Source organism: Leptidea sinapis, chromosome 25 (assembly GCF_905404315.1).
Source record: "Leptidea sinapis chromosome 25, ilLepSina1.1, whole genome shotgun sequence".
Taxonomy (NCBI): Eukaryota; Metazoa; Arthropoda; class Insecta; order Lepidoptera; family Pieridae; genus Leptidea; species Leptidea sinapis.
The window spans coordinates 993,220-1,010,117 of NC_066289.1; the positions used below are offsets into that span (position 1 = coordinate 993,220).

At 35.5% G+C, this 16,898-nt stretch overlaps 1 protein-coding gene across 2 annotated transcripts in view; it reads right to left on the minus strand.

Moving 5' to 3' along the window:
* Nucleotides 1-16,898, minus strand: part of LOC126972231 (D-beta-hydroxybutyrate dehydrogenase, mitochondrial) — an 86,533-nt gene that overhangs the window by 57,733 nt on the left and 11,902 nt on the right. For both annotated transcript variants that reach the window (XM_050818876.1, XM_050818877.1), the window contains exon 2: nt 11,824-11,946. In XM_050818876.1, the coding sequence (XP_050674833.1) occupies nt 11,824-11,934 (111 nt within the window). In that variant the 5' untranslated portion in view covers nt 11,935-11,946. The remainder of the gene's footprint in view (nt 1-11,823; nt 11,947-16,898) is intronic.

Below are 16,898 nucleotides of genomic sequence, written 5' to 3' on the forward strand. Positions count from 1 at the left end.
CCCCGATGATTCCAGAAAACGTGATATTGACTTCATTATGGCGACCAACAGACAGATATTCACGTAAGTAAATAAATATTTAGTTTTCCATCCCTCTCTTTTAATGACTAAGTTATAATAGGACTCTAACGATCGCTCTTATTATACGGTTCAATATCCGTTAATTATTATTTCATTCATGTAGACCATTGGCAACGAAGCCATCAGTTAAGTCAAGCCTCAAACTAAAACAAGTTATTATTATTAGTATTCCAAATCTACACGTTATTCACTAAGAATTTTAGAAACATTTATTTATTCAATAACTAATTATGGGTTGTAGAGGTACCTCTATCACGACCTTCATCCTCCAATAGCGGTTATAATTTATGGAATTGTAATAATCTTCTAAAACCATCATCAAAATGACGTTACTTTAATAGACTAAAAATTTAATTTATTCATAATGACGTTATAATTATTAAAATCTTAATAAGTATAAACCCAGTATCCTGATGTTTATTTCCAGTGAACTCCCTAACTAATGAACGGATTCTAATGGAGAATACTTCATGGAGTGCAGTTTAGTCCAACTTGAGAGATAGTATATGGACATATTTTCTATGAGAGAATTTATTGAGAGTTCTTCTGGGCTCGTTCTTCAATTTCATCAAAAAAACAGGGAGCATATTATTTTACGAAATAATCCTTGATGTAATGAAATATTATTGAAAATTCATTAAAGCAGTATTTTATTTATTATGTACAGAACAACGTCTGTCGTGTCAGGTGGGTGTTATATATATATATATGTCGGGATATAATGTTATCCAACACAATAATATATTACTAGCTGATTCGGCAAACGATGTATCGCCATAAAAAATAATTAAAAAACGAGCAATGAATTTTTTTAGGGGTGTAAAAAATTGTTTACGACCTACTATCGACCTATTCTCGGACCTACCAAATATACAATATATAAGATTTCATAAAAATCAATCCAGCCGTTTCGGAGGAGTATGGCAACTAACATTGTGATACGAAAATTTTTATTTAAATATAGATAATCATTATTAAATTTTGGTATTAAACTTAATTCCTAGAACATATTTTTTTTTGATATTATTTATTGACAGCTGTCGATTGCTGATTATCGTTCATAATAAGAATGTTAAGATATAGTTAGAAATAGTATCAAGTTATTTCTTGTAAGAGGAGGAGAGGAAAGTCTTCTTAAAGAAACGAACGAAGCGAAAAAATTAAAATAAATTTGAAGGAATGGGATTATCCCCAGTAAAACCTCCTTTTAAGCATATCCAGTAGCCATAAGAACTGTGTTAGCATTACTTGATTACATCACTGGCATCTGTACCTACTCCTTGAACCTCTCTCTCTCTCCAACTGCTTTCCAAACTTTCGCATTACGCTGAGTATAATATTATAACTGTTAAAGGCAGATGATGTAACTATCGTCCTATCTATTACTTCATCGACTGTTTTGTTACTTGTTCCTAATAATAAAAGCTTTTGTATTAAACTTTAGAACTGATATTTTATGCTATATATTAAATCTTTGAGGAAAACACAGGCTGCTCGCATTATAAGATAAAGTTATGTTCTATCTACAGTTTTACAGAAATTAAAATAGCCGAGGTGGGTGTTACCTTCTGTAACCTTTCTTAATAAGAGTTCAAGTTATTCTTTACAACAACCTTGTCCGGCTATAAGTTGTGTTATAATAAAATTTTATTGTAATGTGCTGAGAAATAATATTTTGCTTTACTGGATACAGAACTTTTGTCTGCACCAAAATTCGCAAAAGAAATTACTACACAGCCAGTCATCTTGTAATATTAGGCGAGCAATACGTTATTTATAGAATACAATATGTAAATTAATTCCAATCCGTAAAAAAACTCAAATGGTTTGATGATTTAACAATTTATTTTATTATTTTATTGGCCTCAACACGAAACCACCCCAATTCCCAGAACGGAAAATAAGGAAAACGGAAATAATTCTGTTAGACAGTGCTACGGTCACTTTATGTTTCCACCAAAGAGCATATCAATACAACGTAATAAGAGGCGAAAAAAATACGGGACTATAAACTGAATTCTAAGTTTAAATTAAAAAGTCTTAGTAAAAATTGAAATTTTGTTTAGTATGAAACGTGCAGTCATTTGAAATTAGTTTGAAATAGTAGTAATTACAGTAAGGCTATTAGCGATGAAGTATTATCCGGCTAAGTTTTAAAACGAACAGTTGCTTTAAACGTAGTGGATTTCGTCTATCTCCGTTTGTTACAAGATTATAACCGTCATCTGTCATTCTATCAATGACTGCGCGTTTGATACAATCGAGTGAATCGGTTTTTTCTGAGAGACTTTCGCTAGGCTGGTTTCCACAATATCTCTAATCCGAGTCACATTTTACGAAAAGTAATTAAATATTTCATTCAATTTGTGATCATATCTTTGGTATATTCAAAACCGTGAAATTCATCATTTCTGTGTTATCTATTGTAATTGATGGCAGTTTGATGTAAATTTAAATTCGTTATTTACTTACGGCCGTTCCCAATATACTATCTGCAGATAGAGATAAATTACTACTTCTACTGTCCCAATATACCCGATAAGTCATTCTTATCGCCTTATATTGGGACGCGTGAATTGCAATTTCCATACGAATTTCTATCGCTGGAAAGCTATACGTCGTCCCATTGACAGACAACGTGTACGGATAAGGTGAGCTACCGTCGATAAGTTTATTGGGACAGAAAAGTCAACGATAGTTACGATTTTTATCTCAAGTAAGAGATAGACTGAATATTGAGAATGGCCGTTAATGTATGTTGCTGATTGTCAGCAACATACGTTATTATTGTTGTCTGACATATAAATTCTCCAGAAACGTATGTTGGATGTCCAAGGTAGTCCAAATCGTCACCTCTAACGATATCACTTGCAACCAAAATATGACGAACAACAGAAATCATGAGAGCTTTGCTGAACTTTTCATATTTTGACTTATGTCGTCATTGACAAATTTAATAAATAATAACAATCATATTTTTATTTTCACTGGAAAATGTCAGTCGTGTCTACGTCAAAGCACTATTTATATCATCATCATTTGCTTTTAAATACGTACGGAATAATTTTCCGGAATAAATGCGATTACACTAAAAATAAAGAATACAATTTTAAACATTGTTTTTTAAATTTAATTCGTTTTCGTAACGGCATTTAGTAAATCATTGACTCTCTTGTATAGCATCTTAAAAGTTCGTGGACTTAGTTAGTAGAAAGTGATATTAAACAGATTGATTTCGAGATATGGTGTTACAGAAGAATACTTGGGTTATCGAGGACATAGTTGCGGGCCAACCACTGCATACTATGAGAACTCTCAAAATCACTTTATGTAAGTAGCTGTAAGTCACGGAAATGACACATATGTCTGTCAAAAAAATATTTCTTCTTATTGAATCTACTGCTATTTCGTAAAGGGTTGAGCTAATAAGAAGAAGTAGCAAGAAACTCATTGCAACTCTTTTATATCAAGATTTACATTATCATAGTTTTACAAATCATTTCAATTACAATATAATATGTAAAGTGATGCAACAAATATACTCAAACGTCAAATAGAAAATGCCTTACACGAGTAAGTCAAAAAATAAATGTAAATTAATGCAAAACAAAAGTTATTGAGTACAGTAGCTGCATCATCCGTACACACCGTAAATAAATAAAGGAATTTTGTGAGCATTGTATAAGGCGTGTGAAGGTTAAGCAAGATTTCTCCCATACCACGAATATCAAGAACTCATAACTCCATCTGTGATAGAGTAGATATTTTTAAAGATTCTTTACCTGCGTTTAAAAAACTATTACGAGATTGTTAGGCGCCAAATGATTGATGTTCTTCTTCTTTTTTCTTCTTTTCAAATTCGCATGTATCTTGAATTTATAATTTTTGTTTTATTTTATACTAGCTGACCTGTTTTGCCATATGGCAAACGGTCTGTTCTATATATAATGTTCTATATAGATTATACGAGGGCTGCACTAAAAGTATATGGAATATTTCCACTAATCCTGTCATATTAAAATCTTTGTAATTGAAAACTCCTTGGTTTTAAAAATCGAATACCATTTATTTATTTTAAAAAAGATTCTCGGTCTTTCCACAAGGTCTTTTCAAACTTGTTTAGTCGTTGAGAAAATGGAATTGACTCGAGAAAATTCTAGAGCGATGATTTATTATGACTTTCGAAGTGGTTAACACAAAAACAGTGTGTTGACCGGATGATTTCTGCATTTGGTAATGAAGCCCCATACAAAACCACAATTTATCGCTGGTTTGCTGAATTTAAACGTGGACGTGTAAGGCTCAGTGATGATCCCCGTCAAGGTCGTCCAAAAACTACAGTCACCAAAGAAAACGTTGATGCTGTGCGTAAGCTGATTGAGGAAGATCGACATGTGACATACCGCGAAATTCAGGTAACTTTAGACATTGGCATGAGTTGAATACAAATAATCTTGCATGAACAATTAGGTGTAAAAAAGTTGTTTTCCCGATGGATAACGCATTTGCTCTGTGAAAATCAAAAAGCGGCTCGCGTTACTTGGTGCGTCAGAACTCTCGAAAGATTCCACGCAGGATCCTCAAATGCTGTAAACAACATCGTATCAGGTGACGAATCCTGGATATACGCGTACGAACCCGAAACAAAAACGAGTTTGGGTGTTCGAAAATGAGTTAAAGCCAAAAAAAATTGTTCGTTCACGAAGTGTTGAAAAAAAAATGGTGGCCACGTTTGTCTCCAAAACCGGCCATGTTGCGACTATTCCTCTTTAGGGACAAAGAACGGTTAATGCAGAATGGTATGCTAGCATTTGTTTGCTACAGGTCGTTTCTGAACTCCGTAAAGAGAACTGCAACCACCGCATCATCCTCCATCACGACAATGCGAGTTCTTACACCGCGCACAGAACAAAAGAGTTTTTAGAGCAAGAAAACATAGAATTATTAGACCATCCGCCGTACAACCCCGACCTAAGCCCTAATGATTTCTATATTTTCCCTAAAATAAAGAATAAATTGCGCGGTCAGAGATTTTCATCACCTGAAGAAGCTGTGGTGAACAACTACGTGAACGCCTACAAAACGGCCATTTTGGAGACCCCAACTTCCGAATGGAATGGTTGCTTTAATGAATGGTTCCATCGTATAAATATGTGTCAAATTTCTCGGAGAATACTTCGAAAAGCAATAAATACATTTTTAAATTGTAATATTGTGTCACTTCCTTGATTGCCGAAATTTTCAGTGCCGCCCTCGTATATGTAAACCTTCCTTGAGCTTCAACGAATCTATTACAAAAAATTTCATTGAGATCGGTCGTATAGTTTAGGAGTTATTAGGGAACATACAAACATACATTCTCTTTTATATATATGGATTATTGTTTTCTTGGTGTAACGGAAGCAAAGACTGTGCATGTTGTGACATCTTAATTTGTTGTACATTCAACTCATTATTTGTTAATATTCTATATATTTTAAGCGTATTAGAATGTAAAAACTATTAGTTGTCCTATAAATAAATCTATATATATATATATATATATATATATATATAAATGAATTGCTGTTCGTTAGTCTCGCTAAAACTCTAGAATGGCTGGACCAATTTGGCTAACTTTGGTCTTAAATTAATTGTGGAAGTCCAGAGAATGTTTAAAAGGTGAATAAATATAAAAATGCTCGGAATTAAATAAAAACAACGATTTTGATTTTCCTTTGATGTGTCCCCCGTCGTTCTTAAATCAAATAGAAATAATAGTTTAAAAATGAATAACTAATTAGAATTTTTATATCTTTCTAACTTTCTCAAGAGGTAAAAAATAAACTTAAATTTAGGTTACCATATTTGGTGGATTACTTACAGTTGTTGACTATCTATGAAATTACTTTTATCTTAATTGAAAAAGTATGGCGATGTGTTCATTTAATATAAAGTTAATAAAGTTTTAAGATATAAAGATATTTATAAGTACTACGTGCTTATTCATGTGTGTACGCGGAAGAAGTTGCGGGTATCAGCTAGTATAAAATATATATATACGTCAAGCAGCGTCTATTCTTCCACTGTACAATCTTATATCTTGACATGTGGAGGGGTATTCCTCTAATGTCTAGTGGTGCAGGGAAACGTTGAGGACACACGAGCTCCAGGAAGATCGCCCAGAAGATGTAGTGACCAAAGTCAATAAAGCTTTGGACGGACCACTATTCCAATGCGCTAAGCAAGCATCGGTACGCGATGAGTGGTGAAGCATTTTTTTTTGTTTTATATGAGAGGGGTCAAATGGGCAAGAGGCTCACGGGATGGGGAGAGGTGAGGCAACCGCCCATGGACATCCGCAACAACAGGTGTGTCAAGAAATGCGTTGCCGGCCTTTAAGGTGGGTTATATGCTTTTTTCTTGAAGGTCCCTAAGTCGCATTTGTTCGGTAAGACCGCTGCCGGTAGTTGATTCCACAAAGTGGCTGTGCGAGGCAAGAAATTTCGAACAAAACGCGCGGTTGTGGAATGCTAGACGTCTACGTGATGCGGATGGTACTTTGCACGTAATGTCCGGTAGTGGAATTCGGCCGCTGGAATCAACCCGAACAGCTCCTCTGAGCACTCCCCGTGATAAATGTGGTAGAAGATGCAGAGAGAACCTACATCTCTACGCATTGCTAGAAAATTTACAATGCAAGCGAGCCACGGCACCGTTATGACTTACGGCCGTTCCCAATATACTATCTACAGATAGAGATAAATTACTACATTCTACTGTCAGTAATTCGCTCAGAACTTTCGACTGGGTGAACCGATTTTGATAATTATTTTTAATTTAAAAGCTGGTGTTTCCCGTGTGGCATATTCCCCTGTTTCCCTATTTGCTTGCTATGTTTGAGTCGGTGACAGCCTAGGTAAGTTTGTTACAACATACATAGTCCTGCCGCCGAATTCCACCTTCGCACGACACGCCACAAATTAGGATATCATCCCCACCATCTGGATGTGTGGCGGTCCTCCACAGTGCGGTTTTCAAGGAGCTTTTATCCACGCACTACAAAGCTGTGGAATGAGCTTCCTTGTGCGGTGTTTCCGGGACGATACGACATGGGTACCTTCAAAAAGAGCGCGTACACCTTCCTTAAAGGCCGGCAACGCTCTTGTGAATCCTCTGGTGTTGCAAGAGAATGTGGGCGGCGGTGATCACTTAACACCAGGTGACCCGTACGCTCGTTTGTCCTCCTATTCCATAAAAAAAAAGTTATAGGTGAAATGGGCTTGAGAGGCACGCAGGCCGCGGCGGGACGCTCACGACACGGATTCCAAAAATAACAATAATCGTAACAAGAATTAGATTAATTAATTAGATTATCTAAGAATAGGAAATTATTTTTATAATTTTAAGCGCATATTATAACTCTTGTTTTGGAATACTATTATTGAAGTCTTGGAAGGTTGTTTTTTTATTCATTTTTTTATTTGAATATGCATAAACTTTAAAACAATGAAAGGACAAGGAAAAAGCCAACCTGGAAGTGAAACATTTTTAAAACAATGTAACATATCCATATTTTTTTATGGAAAAGTTAATGTTAAGTAAAACATTGAGGAGGAGAACAAAATATGTATCAGTGCCTGTTAATAAAACTTCATTTATAGATTAAAATGGAGTTTCTTGCCACTTCTTCTCATTAAAGCTCAACTTTTCCGAATTGGTGGTTAAATCTTTAATATTCATAAGTGTCATATTGACCTAAGTGTCTGAATGTTTTTTTTTCTTTCTTTTCTCTCTCGTCATAGAAGAACAGTTTCCATTCTACACGTATTTTCTAATTAAGGGTTGGGGTCCAACCCAGTAAATGCTTAAGTTGAATTGGTTGAAAAATTTTAGTTTGGTTTTGAAGTGAAAACATGTTTAAGCTAATTGAGCAATTTATTGTGTGGGTATTGAATAATACTCACCCGTCACGCCCTGCTATGTAACGCTTGTTTGGGTAAAGTTGGCTTGAGTTGACTAAGGAAGCGTTTTTAAAATATAAAATGTTATTTTTTATGAATATAAAATCTTCCTAAAGACACACCGTTTTGTTGTTTAGTCAAATGATATCGAAGCGTTAACCCATTGATATTGTTCGACCAATTATATTGCGTACCGAAAATAAGTTCAACTTAATTATTGACCCAATAAGTAAAATTAAAAATTAAATTAAAAGTCAAAGGTCAATAATCGGATATAAATTTATAATTTACTTACGACCGCTGATATTAAATTACAGAACCAACATCACTGTGAGAAGGTTATCAATCAAGTCTTAAAATAGATTTCATATTTACTGCCAACCTCGATAAATGGGGAAATGATTCATTTTAATTTTACCGAGCTCTAATCCCCGTGTCGATTGTTCGCAGAAAAAACAAATGTGCTTTATGATATTCTAGATATAATATTATCTATTCCAAAGTAATTTACTTCTAACAATCTAATGCAATAAAGTACCACTAATTAAAAGCACAGATTCAAAATATTAAATTGCTCGTCTATTTGACACTTAGACGTAAGGGTACAACTAGACGACGCGACGCGGACGGTCCGAATTCGATGTTGGGCGCGGCTAGAAATGCATGCTATCTTATCTAACATCATGCGAAAGTGATACACGCTGTAAAGAGCAGTAAGAAGCTAATGAGCTGAAGCACACATTTTACATGAATGATTTATAACGAAAAATTTTTTGATTTATTCCCGCATGGCAACAGTTTTGCCATTTTCAAAGTATCTACATAAATATTTTATTTACGCCCATTCGTTAAATGGAAGTTTCGACGCCTATAGCTTTTAACACATTATTTTTTACAGTTTTTTGTTTCCATACAAGGCTAGATGATAATGAGACAAATATATATATTAAATCACATTTTAAACGTACACACACCGTAAGATAGTAATCTGAAAATTTCTTGAAGTAGGCGTTACTTTACGGAAATCCAGAATTATACAAATGATTTAAGTTTTCTTTAGTGTTAATTCCGCCAATATTTGCTTTTAAACAATTCGACACGTGTTTCGCCTGACTTCTCAGTCTCGTGCCAGATTTTGGCGAGACAAAACGCCCTGAGGATGCCTCGTGTAGAGGCGCACACGTGTCGAATTGTTTAAAAACAAATATTGGCGGAATTAGCACTAAAGAAAACTTTAAAAAAAAAGATAGTAATCGCCATACTACGTGTTTCATGGATCCTACAAGCGCAACCAAAAGTTATAAAAATGCCGCATGTTGTGCCCAACTAGGCAGCATTTTTTGCTTTGAAACCTTCCACTTGTTACATTATAAGTATTTCAATTGTTGAAAGAGTATTATTATATTAAAGTAAAGCCGCTATCCCACCGCTGTGCATTGTGGCACGAGATTAATTTCTTTGACAACGTAGGTCTACGTTTCCACTGTAGCACACACTATATAGGAATATAAACGCACGACTATGTACACCTATAGCGTAGCTGTCCACCGCGGCGCACGGAGAGGCTACGCAAGTGCACACACGTTAACAGCGTTGAGCTATATAAGCGCCTTTTCTAGCATGCAACACATATGTCAATGACGTTTATAGATGCTTAGCGTATCCGAGGACTGCAGTGGACACAATCACATACATTTTCTTTTAAGGCGAAGCTTACGTGCTACGTAGATACTTACATACGTGCGTAGTCTCTCCGTGCGCCGCGGTGGGACAGCGGCTTAATGTACTCGCACTTAAACGCATTTTATATGACGCAGGGAAAATGTTTGTTTAGACTGGAGAAGATTCCCTTTGGAATAAACTTATTTGATCTCTTAGAACGCAACATTTTCATATATACCGCACACTTCGTAAGTTTGTTGTCCGCAAATAACACGTAATCTATATAAATAAAAGCGAAATACCACTCACTCACTCACTGACTGACAGACTGACTAATCACGAAATCTCAGAAACCACAAAGCCTACAAACATGAAATTTGAAAGGTAGGTTCTTTCTAGGACGTAGGTGTCAGCTAAGAAACGGATTTGAGAAAACCCTCCCCTAAGGGGGTGTGAGGGGGCTGTTGAAGGTTGTATGAAAGCCTTTTTAGGCGTCGCTATCAGCTAAGAAAAGGATTTTACAAGAAGGGCGTGAAGTTGGGGTTGAAATGTTGAATGAAAGTCTTATGAAGTTTGGCCGTAGTGGTTTTATTTGTATAGGTACACATAAAATTAAAATACCTTTGACACCTACGCCTTTCGATGATAAAATTATTGAATAAAAATTGTTATACTTAGTCATCATGATCAACCTATAGTCGGCTCACTACAGTTCCGGGATCTCCTCTCAGAATGAGAAGGCATAGTGTAGATGCAGTGTATAGTGCAGATTGGTGGAAGTACGGATTGGCAGACTTCGCACACATAATAATCCTATGGAGAACCATTGCAGAAGGCGTGCAGGTTTTATTACGATGTTTTTCTACACCTTTAAAGCCAGTCATGTCTTAACTATAAGCCCATCACTGCTTTTTCAAGTAAAACTTAGTATTTACATAATTCATAATGTCTTTTTTAAATAAGTTAGCGTTAGATATTTGAACATTTTTTTTATTGAAAACATTACAATAAAACTTAAAGCCAGCCTTATCAAATTACTATTCAAATCATGTCCGCGTGGAAGGGTGACAGGAATACTGGCTGCATGGATGAATGAGTCAGCCCTTCTGTCACCAGCTGCGGCTATTAAATATTTATAAAAATTTCCCCAAAAATTACCTTAATAATTTTCATCATCATTTGCACTTACGATTTCCCCATAAACTTCCCTAATACGTTTCATGATAATTTGCAATAATATATTGCCTATAAGTTTCTGTAATAATTTCCCCGAATAATTTGAAAAATAATTTCCCCAATATTTGCACAAAAACTAAATAAAAAAGTAACAAAATTAATTAAATTTTGAAACCAATTTGAATATAAATGTCTGCTGCAATTTCCGGTTAAACTATGCTACGCGATGCACAACTGCGCAATAAAGCACGGGGACAATCCTTGAAAGTAGCCGGTAAAGAACTCAGAAATGATTGTTTCTCGCATGGTCAGTTGTATGTGGCGTACTCCAAAGTGCACAAGCTAGTTTAGTTATTCTTCAACCCGTAAGAATAACCAGAAATGTTGTTTACAGGGAAGTTTTAATAAAATATTAATATCAATTCTTTTTTTCCATACCATCGCATTACCAATTGCAATTAAAATAAAGCAACAATTTCTGGTTAAGATATTATGCTACTCGATAATCTTATTATAATAATAAAGCCAGAATCAAACTTTGAAAACAGCCAGTGTGTATCTCAGAATATGTAAAATGTAATTTTTTTGCGGGGAAGTTTGGAAAAATTAAACCAGTCAGCTCGTTATTCCAAAAATTATAATGTAAATTGCGACCTCTATAGGTATGAGCTATGAAGTGCGGTTTTTAATAGCGGTGTCCTATCGCTACCGCACAGAACAGAAAGGTAGGACTTTTTTCGATAGTTTTGATTGCCCTTCCAGCAGGAAAATAATCTCATAGGAAATCAGTAATATTAAATTGTACGTGGATGAAGTCGCTAGTACTTGAATATGTGAGTGCAGGTCTCCTTCGGAATTCTTACCCAATTGTCCATTTGGTAAAATCAAATCGGGAAAGGAAAGTGTGACAGTGTTAAAAGTATAAAACTAGCGTGATTCAAAGAATGACTAATATAAATACCTTGGAGGGTGACGTTGTGGTCTTAATAAGAGAGCCACGTCGAGCGGAAGGACGGCGATGCATCGAAGGTGCCGTGATGGAGGCGCGACGGGTCACATCCCCTGCCGCCATGCTGCTTCAGTCCTGCACCATCATAGAAGGTAATTAAATAATCTGCCAATAAAACGCACCCTGGAATGTGATTTCTTAATATTAGCTTCTACATCTATGATAATTCCTTACAAAGCGCTAAGCAAACTGTCCAGAGGTGATAGATTGGTCGAATACAAGAACGAATTGTGAACGTAGTTCTATAATTGGCCTCTAACACGATGCCATATATCACTGAAATATTAAAAATTTACATTGCTGATTTTGTTCTAATAAACCGAAAAATGTGATGACACAATAACTATAAAAATCTAAGGTTATTAATAATTCCGAGTTACAACGCTTAAGATTAACACGCGCCTTGCTAGTGTCTGAGTTTTCTTCGAGCCTTCTGTGTTTGACACACCAAAATTATTTTCAATGACAAGTTGCTTCTCAGCAACATTTTTTCACTGTCAAATCAACTATTCGGTGTCTAATAAATACGCGAAAGATTAAGAACATTCTCGTATTTTAGTATTCTCTTCACCGTTGGCACGGCATTGCTTACCTTGTTACCTAAGTTGTAAAGTCGAATTTTGATTTACCTAATGCAGACCAGTATATAAATAAGAGTGCGAGTGGGCGCCTGTATCTCTCAATTTAAAGTAAAACAAAGCGAAGTGGGATATTACTGACCATAGATATAAGCCTTTGGGTAAAACCTCATGCTAGATTTGTATGTTAGCAAGCCTATCCGCCGAGCTATATATCCTGCCCACTGCCAATTCAGTTTCGAAACCATCTGGTCTGTGTCGGTGACTTTAGTTTTCTTTCTGATCTTCTCATTTCTGATTCAATTCGAAGAAACTAGCTCATAGATAGTGATCATGTCTGCGCTCCGTATGTCTTCACTGGCAACTCACACTAGCTAAAAACCTTCGTCTTAAGATACTGTGGTATTTGGGGCGAGAAGATTTTACGGAAGCAAAAATTCGTGCGTGTGGTGTCACACCAAAATAGCAACACCCCATTTCCTCCCGTGGGTGTTGTAAGAGACGACTAAGGGATACAAAGAATGGAGGATGGGTAGCTGCATCACCTGAGAGCACCACCATCAACTGCGATCGCCAACCCGCCTGCAAAGCGTTGCGATTATGGCAACACCCCCGAAATACAAAATATCTTGCATATTAAAAAAAAATATATTCTGTTTTTCAAATTTTATTTGTGTATTAATCCTAGAAGTGATTAATACACAAAAAGTTATCACTTTAAAAACATAACATTTTGCTTAGATTTACAAGAGCGAAGTCTCAAGTCAATTTCCTAATATGCAAATATTAGGGTTGAGCAGGTTATCAACTGTAAAGTAGATCCTGTAGATGAAGCCACAACCTGAGCGTTGCACAAGGCAAACAAGATTTTATAACGATACGTTACTCGAACGGTTGGCTCAGTTGGTTAGAGCACCGGCATGGAACGCCTGTGGTCGTGGGTTCGAGTCACGCATCGTTCATAAAATTTTATTTTTCAAATTTTATTTGTATATTTTATGTATCTATCTTATTAATAAGGTTATTCTGAAATATAAGATAGAAAGACTTTTCATGAAAATAATATATTATATCAGGCTTCACTTGAGGACCATTGTCATGATTAGATTCTAACCACAAAATTCATGCAAATTTAACATAAGTGATACATATCCTTGGAGTGCATATTATTTTGAAAACCAATGGGCTAATATGAACGGTTTCAAGAGAGGACATTTTTCAACTATTGACGAGAATCTGTTTCTTTTTAATGAAAATAAGGGACGAGACGAGCAGGACGGTCAGCTGATGTTAATTTATGCGCCCTGCTCATTACAATGCAGTGCCGCTCAGGATTATTGAAAAACCCGAAAAATTCTGAGCAGCACTACAACTGCGCTCATCGCCTTGAGACATAAGATGTTAAGTCTCATTTGACCAGTAATTTTACTAGCTACGGCACTCTTCAGACCGAAACACACTAATACTTAGACATTACTGCTTCACAGCAGAAATAGGCGCCGTTGTGATACCCATAATCTAGCCGGCATCCTGTGCAAAGGAGCCTCCCACTGGTACTCTGTTGTTCTCTTTGTAATTATTCCGCATAATATACAATCCTATCGTTTCTGTAGCCACTCGCGAGGTAACGACAACATAAACACCCCATAAAATACGCCAACGCAAAACGTATTCGTACAGAAATGTTTCCATATAGCCAGGTATGGGATACTTTAATAACATTAGATACGCAATACCTGGGTTTATTACAATATAAAAAGAAAATTTATAATAGCAGCCATAAAGTACATAATGGTTTTATGAGGTTATAATAACAATGCTGTAATAATAATTAAGTTTTATGTTGCGGTACAGTAAACATGTTACAATTCGTTCACTGTAGTATGTTTATGTTGTAGGCATTGTGTATTGTAGGCTTTTTCTATGTTTAACTGTCTCTGTCTCGTCTTGAGCTCAATGCAGATTATCATGATCTTCGAATACTATTTTATTAATTTTGTAAAAGCAGTACCAAACAGAAGTGGGAGGCTCCGTTGCACAGGATGCCGGCTAGATTATGGGTAACACAACGGCGTCTATTTCTGCCGTGAAGCAGTAATGTGCATGAGCATTACTTTATTTCTGTAGCTACTGAAATTACTGGGCAAATGAGACTTAACATCTTATGTCTCAAGGTAACGAGCGCAGTTGTAGTGCCCCTTGGAATTTTTGGGCTTTTCAAGAATCCTGAGCATCACTGCATTGTAATGGGCAGGACGTTACAACTACCATCAGCTGAACGTCCTGCTCGTCTTGTCCCTATAAAAAAAGACTTATTAGATCGACTTTACAGGGTAATAGGCATAACGTTATATTAGCGTTATGGTTACCACAGTTTCTAGATAACTCGCTAATGTGCCTATGTACATACAGAACATTATCAAGAATAATATATTGAGATGCAACAGTGCATATATTGTATTAAGGACTAAATATAGTTCAATCAAAATGCAGTTCTCAGACAGAATACACAAAGAGGTAGGTAGTAATGTAATAAGGTGAACACGAGAAATGAAATGAATATGAATTGTGTCATGGAGCCTATTTTGAAATATGGATTTCGATAGGACAAAAGAATATTAGCAGCAACTCGCTCGGAGGAATGCAGATATTCCAATGCAAACATTTTGTTACGCACGAACTTGTGGATAAAAATATAGTGAGCTAATCTTAAAGGTCAGTGAGCCGAAGGTGTAAGTAATACATGAATAATTTATCAGAACGTTCCATCTCCCGGACGTAACTCCATGTTTCGATTTTCGGAAAAGGCCTTCGATCTTGTTAGTCCTTACGTTAGGTTTTACTGCGTCAACTGACTTAACAAAAGTGTGTATTACACAATATTTTTTTAACGTAATAACCCGCTAATTTATATAGAGAGAGGCCAGTCAGTTTAACGGCCGTTCCCAATATTCAGTCTATCTCTTACGTGAGATAAAAATCGTAACTATCATTGACTTGTCTGTCCCAATAAACTTATCGACGGTAACTCACCTTATCCGTACATGCTGTCTGTCAATGGGACGACGTATAGCTAACTTACCAGCGATAGAAGTTTTTATGGAAATTGCAATTCACGCGTCCCAATAAGGCGATAAGAATGACTTATCGGGTATATTGGGACAACTTCAGCTTATTGACAGCTACTGACAGTGGAAGGTAGTAATTTATCTCTATCTGTGGATAGTATATTGGGAACGGACGTTAATGACGACACATCTGGGCGGACACTTCAAAAATCAGTGCCGTTTGCAAAAGTGTTAAAACAGTTATTAAAACACGTATCGTGACATTTGTGTTTTTGTATGTATGTTTTTAATGTTTTCACACAAAAACTACTGAGCAATTTCAAAAATTCTTTCACGATCAAAAAGCTGCATCTTCACTGAGTGACATAGGATATATTACATTTAAAAAAAGGGATCCCTAATTTAAATTCAATAATATAACCCAAGGTGTGAAAAAATCTGTCATTGCGTGCGCTGCGGAAACCATTGATGATAGAACAAAAAAATGTTCCACAGTATTATAGAACATAATAATATCTGCAAAAAAGTCCGCAATACCATATGTCCAACTACTGTAGTTATGTCACTATAACAATTTTTTACATATACGAGTACTTATTGTGAAGTTACATTTGAAGTTGAACCTCATGAAATATAAATATGTATAAATATTTTAAGTAACAATAAATTGAAAACTATTTTTAAAATAATAATACGTGGGAGAAATTTAACAATTCGTCATAAGGGTGCAAGTTGTAGGCACGAGACGAAATCAAGTAGCTAAATACACAGAAGTGGAATCTTCGCTATTAGACGTCATTGTAATGAAAATTTGTTGCTTTTTTATTATTTATTTATAGCGTTGATAACGACCCAACAAAATCAACTCACACCAAAAAACCATAAAGGAATAATATTTAAACCATTAATTACACTTGATTACATATAAAAAAATTTAGCCTAATGTGAAAATACGTACGTAAAAGGTTACACCTTTATTTTACTGTCTGGTTTTTACAGCAATTAAAAATAAGACCAAACACATTAAAGATGGATTTTTAAAATAACTTTTTGCCCGCAAAACCGCGTTATTCAATTGAGATTGAATCACTATCTTATATAAATTATATATTGTATGCAGGCAATAAGAAACATGCAACATATTGTTGTACATTTGTCCATTCAAGGATAAAGCACCTCTCTGAACGATATTGTACAGATCTCTACCAAACTAATGATAGAGCAATTTAGCTCAATCACGTTATTTCAATGAACTTCCTTTGAAAATCGAAATAGATATTACGTCGCTTCAATATAAAATTAGTTTTGGCTCAAGTGAAGCTTCATATTGGAGAAATACAAGGGAAGTCATGTTTGAGTTGAATTATTAGTAGTACCTATA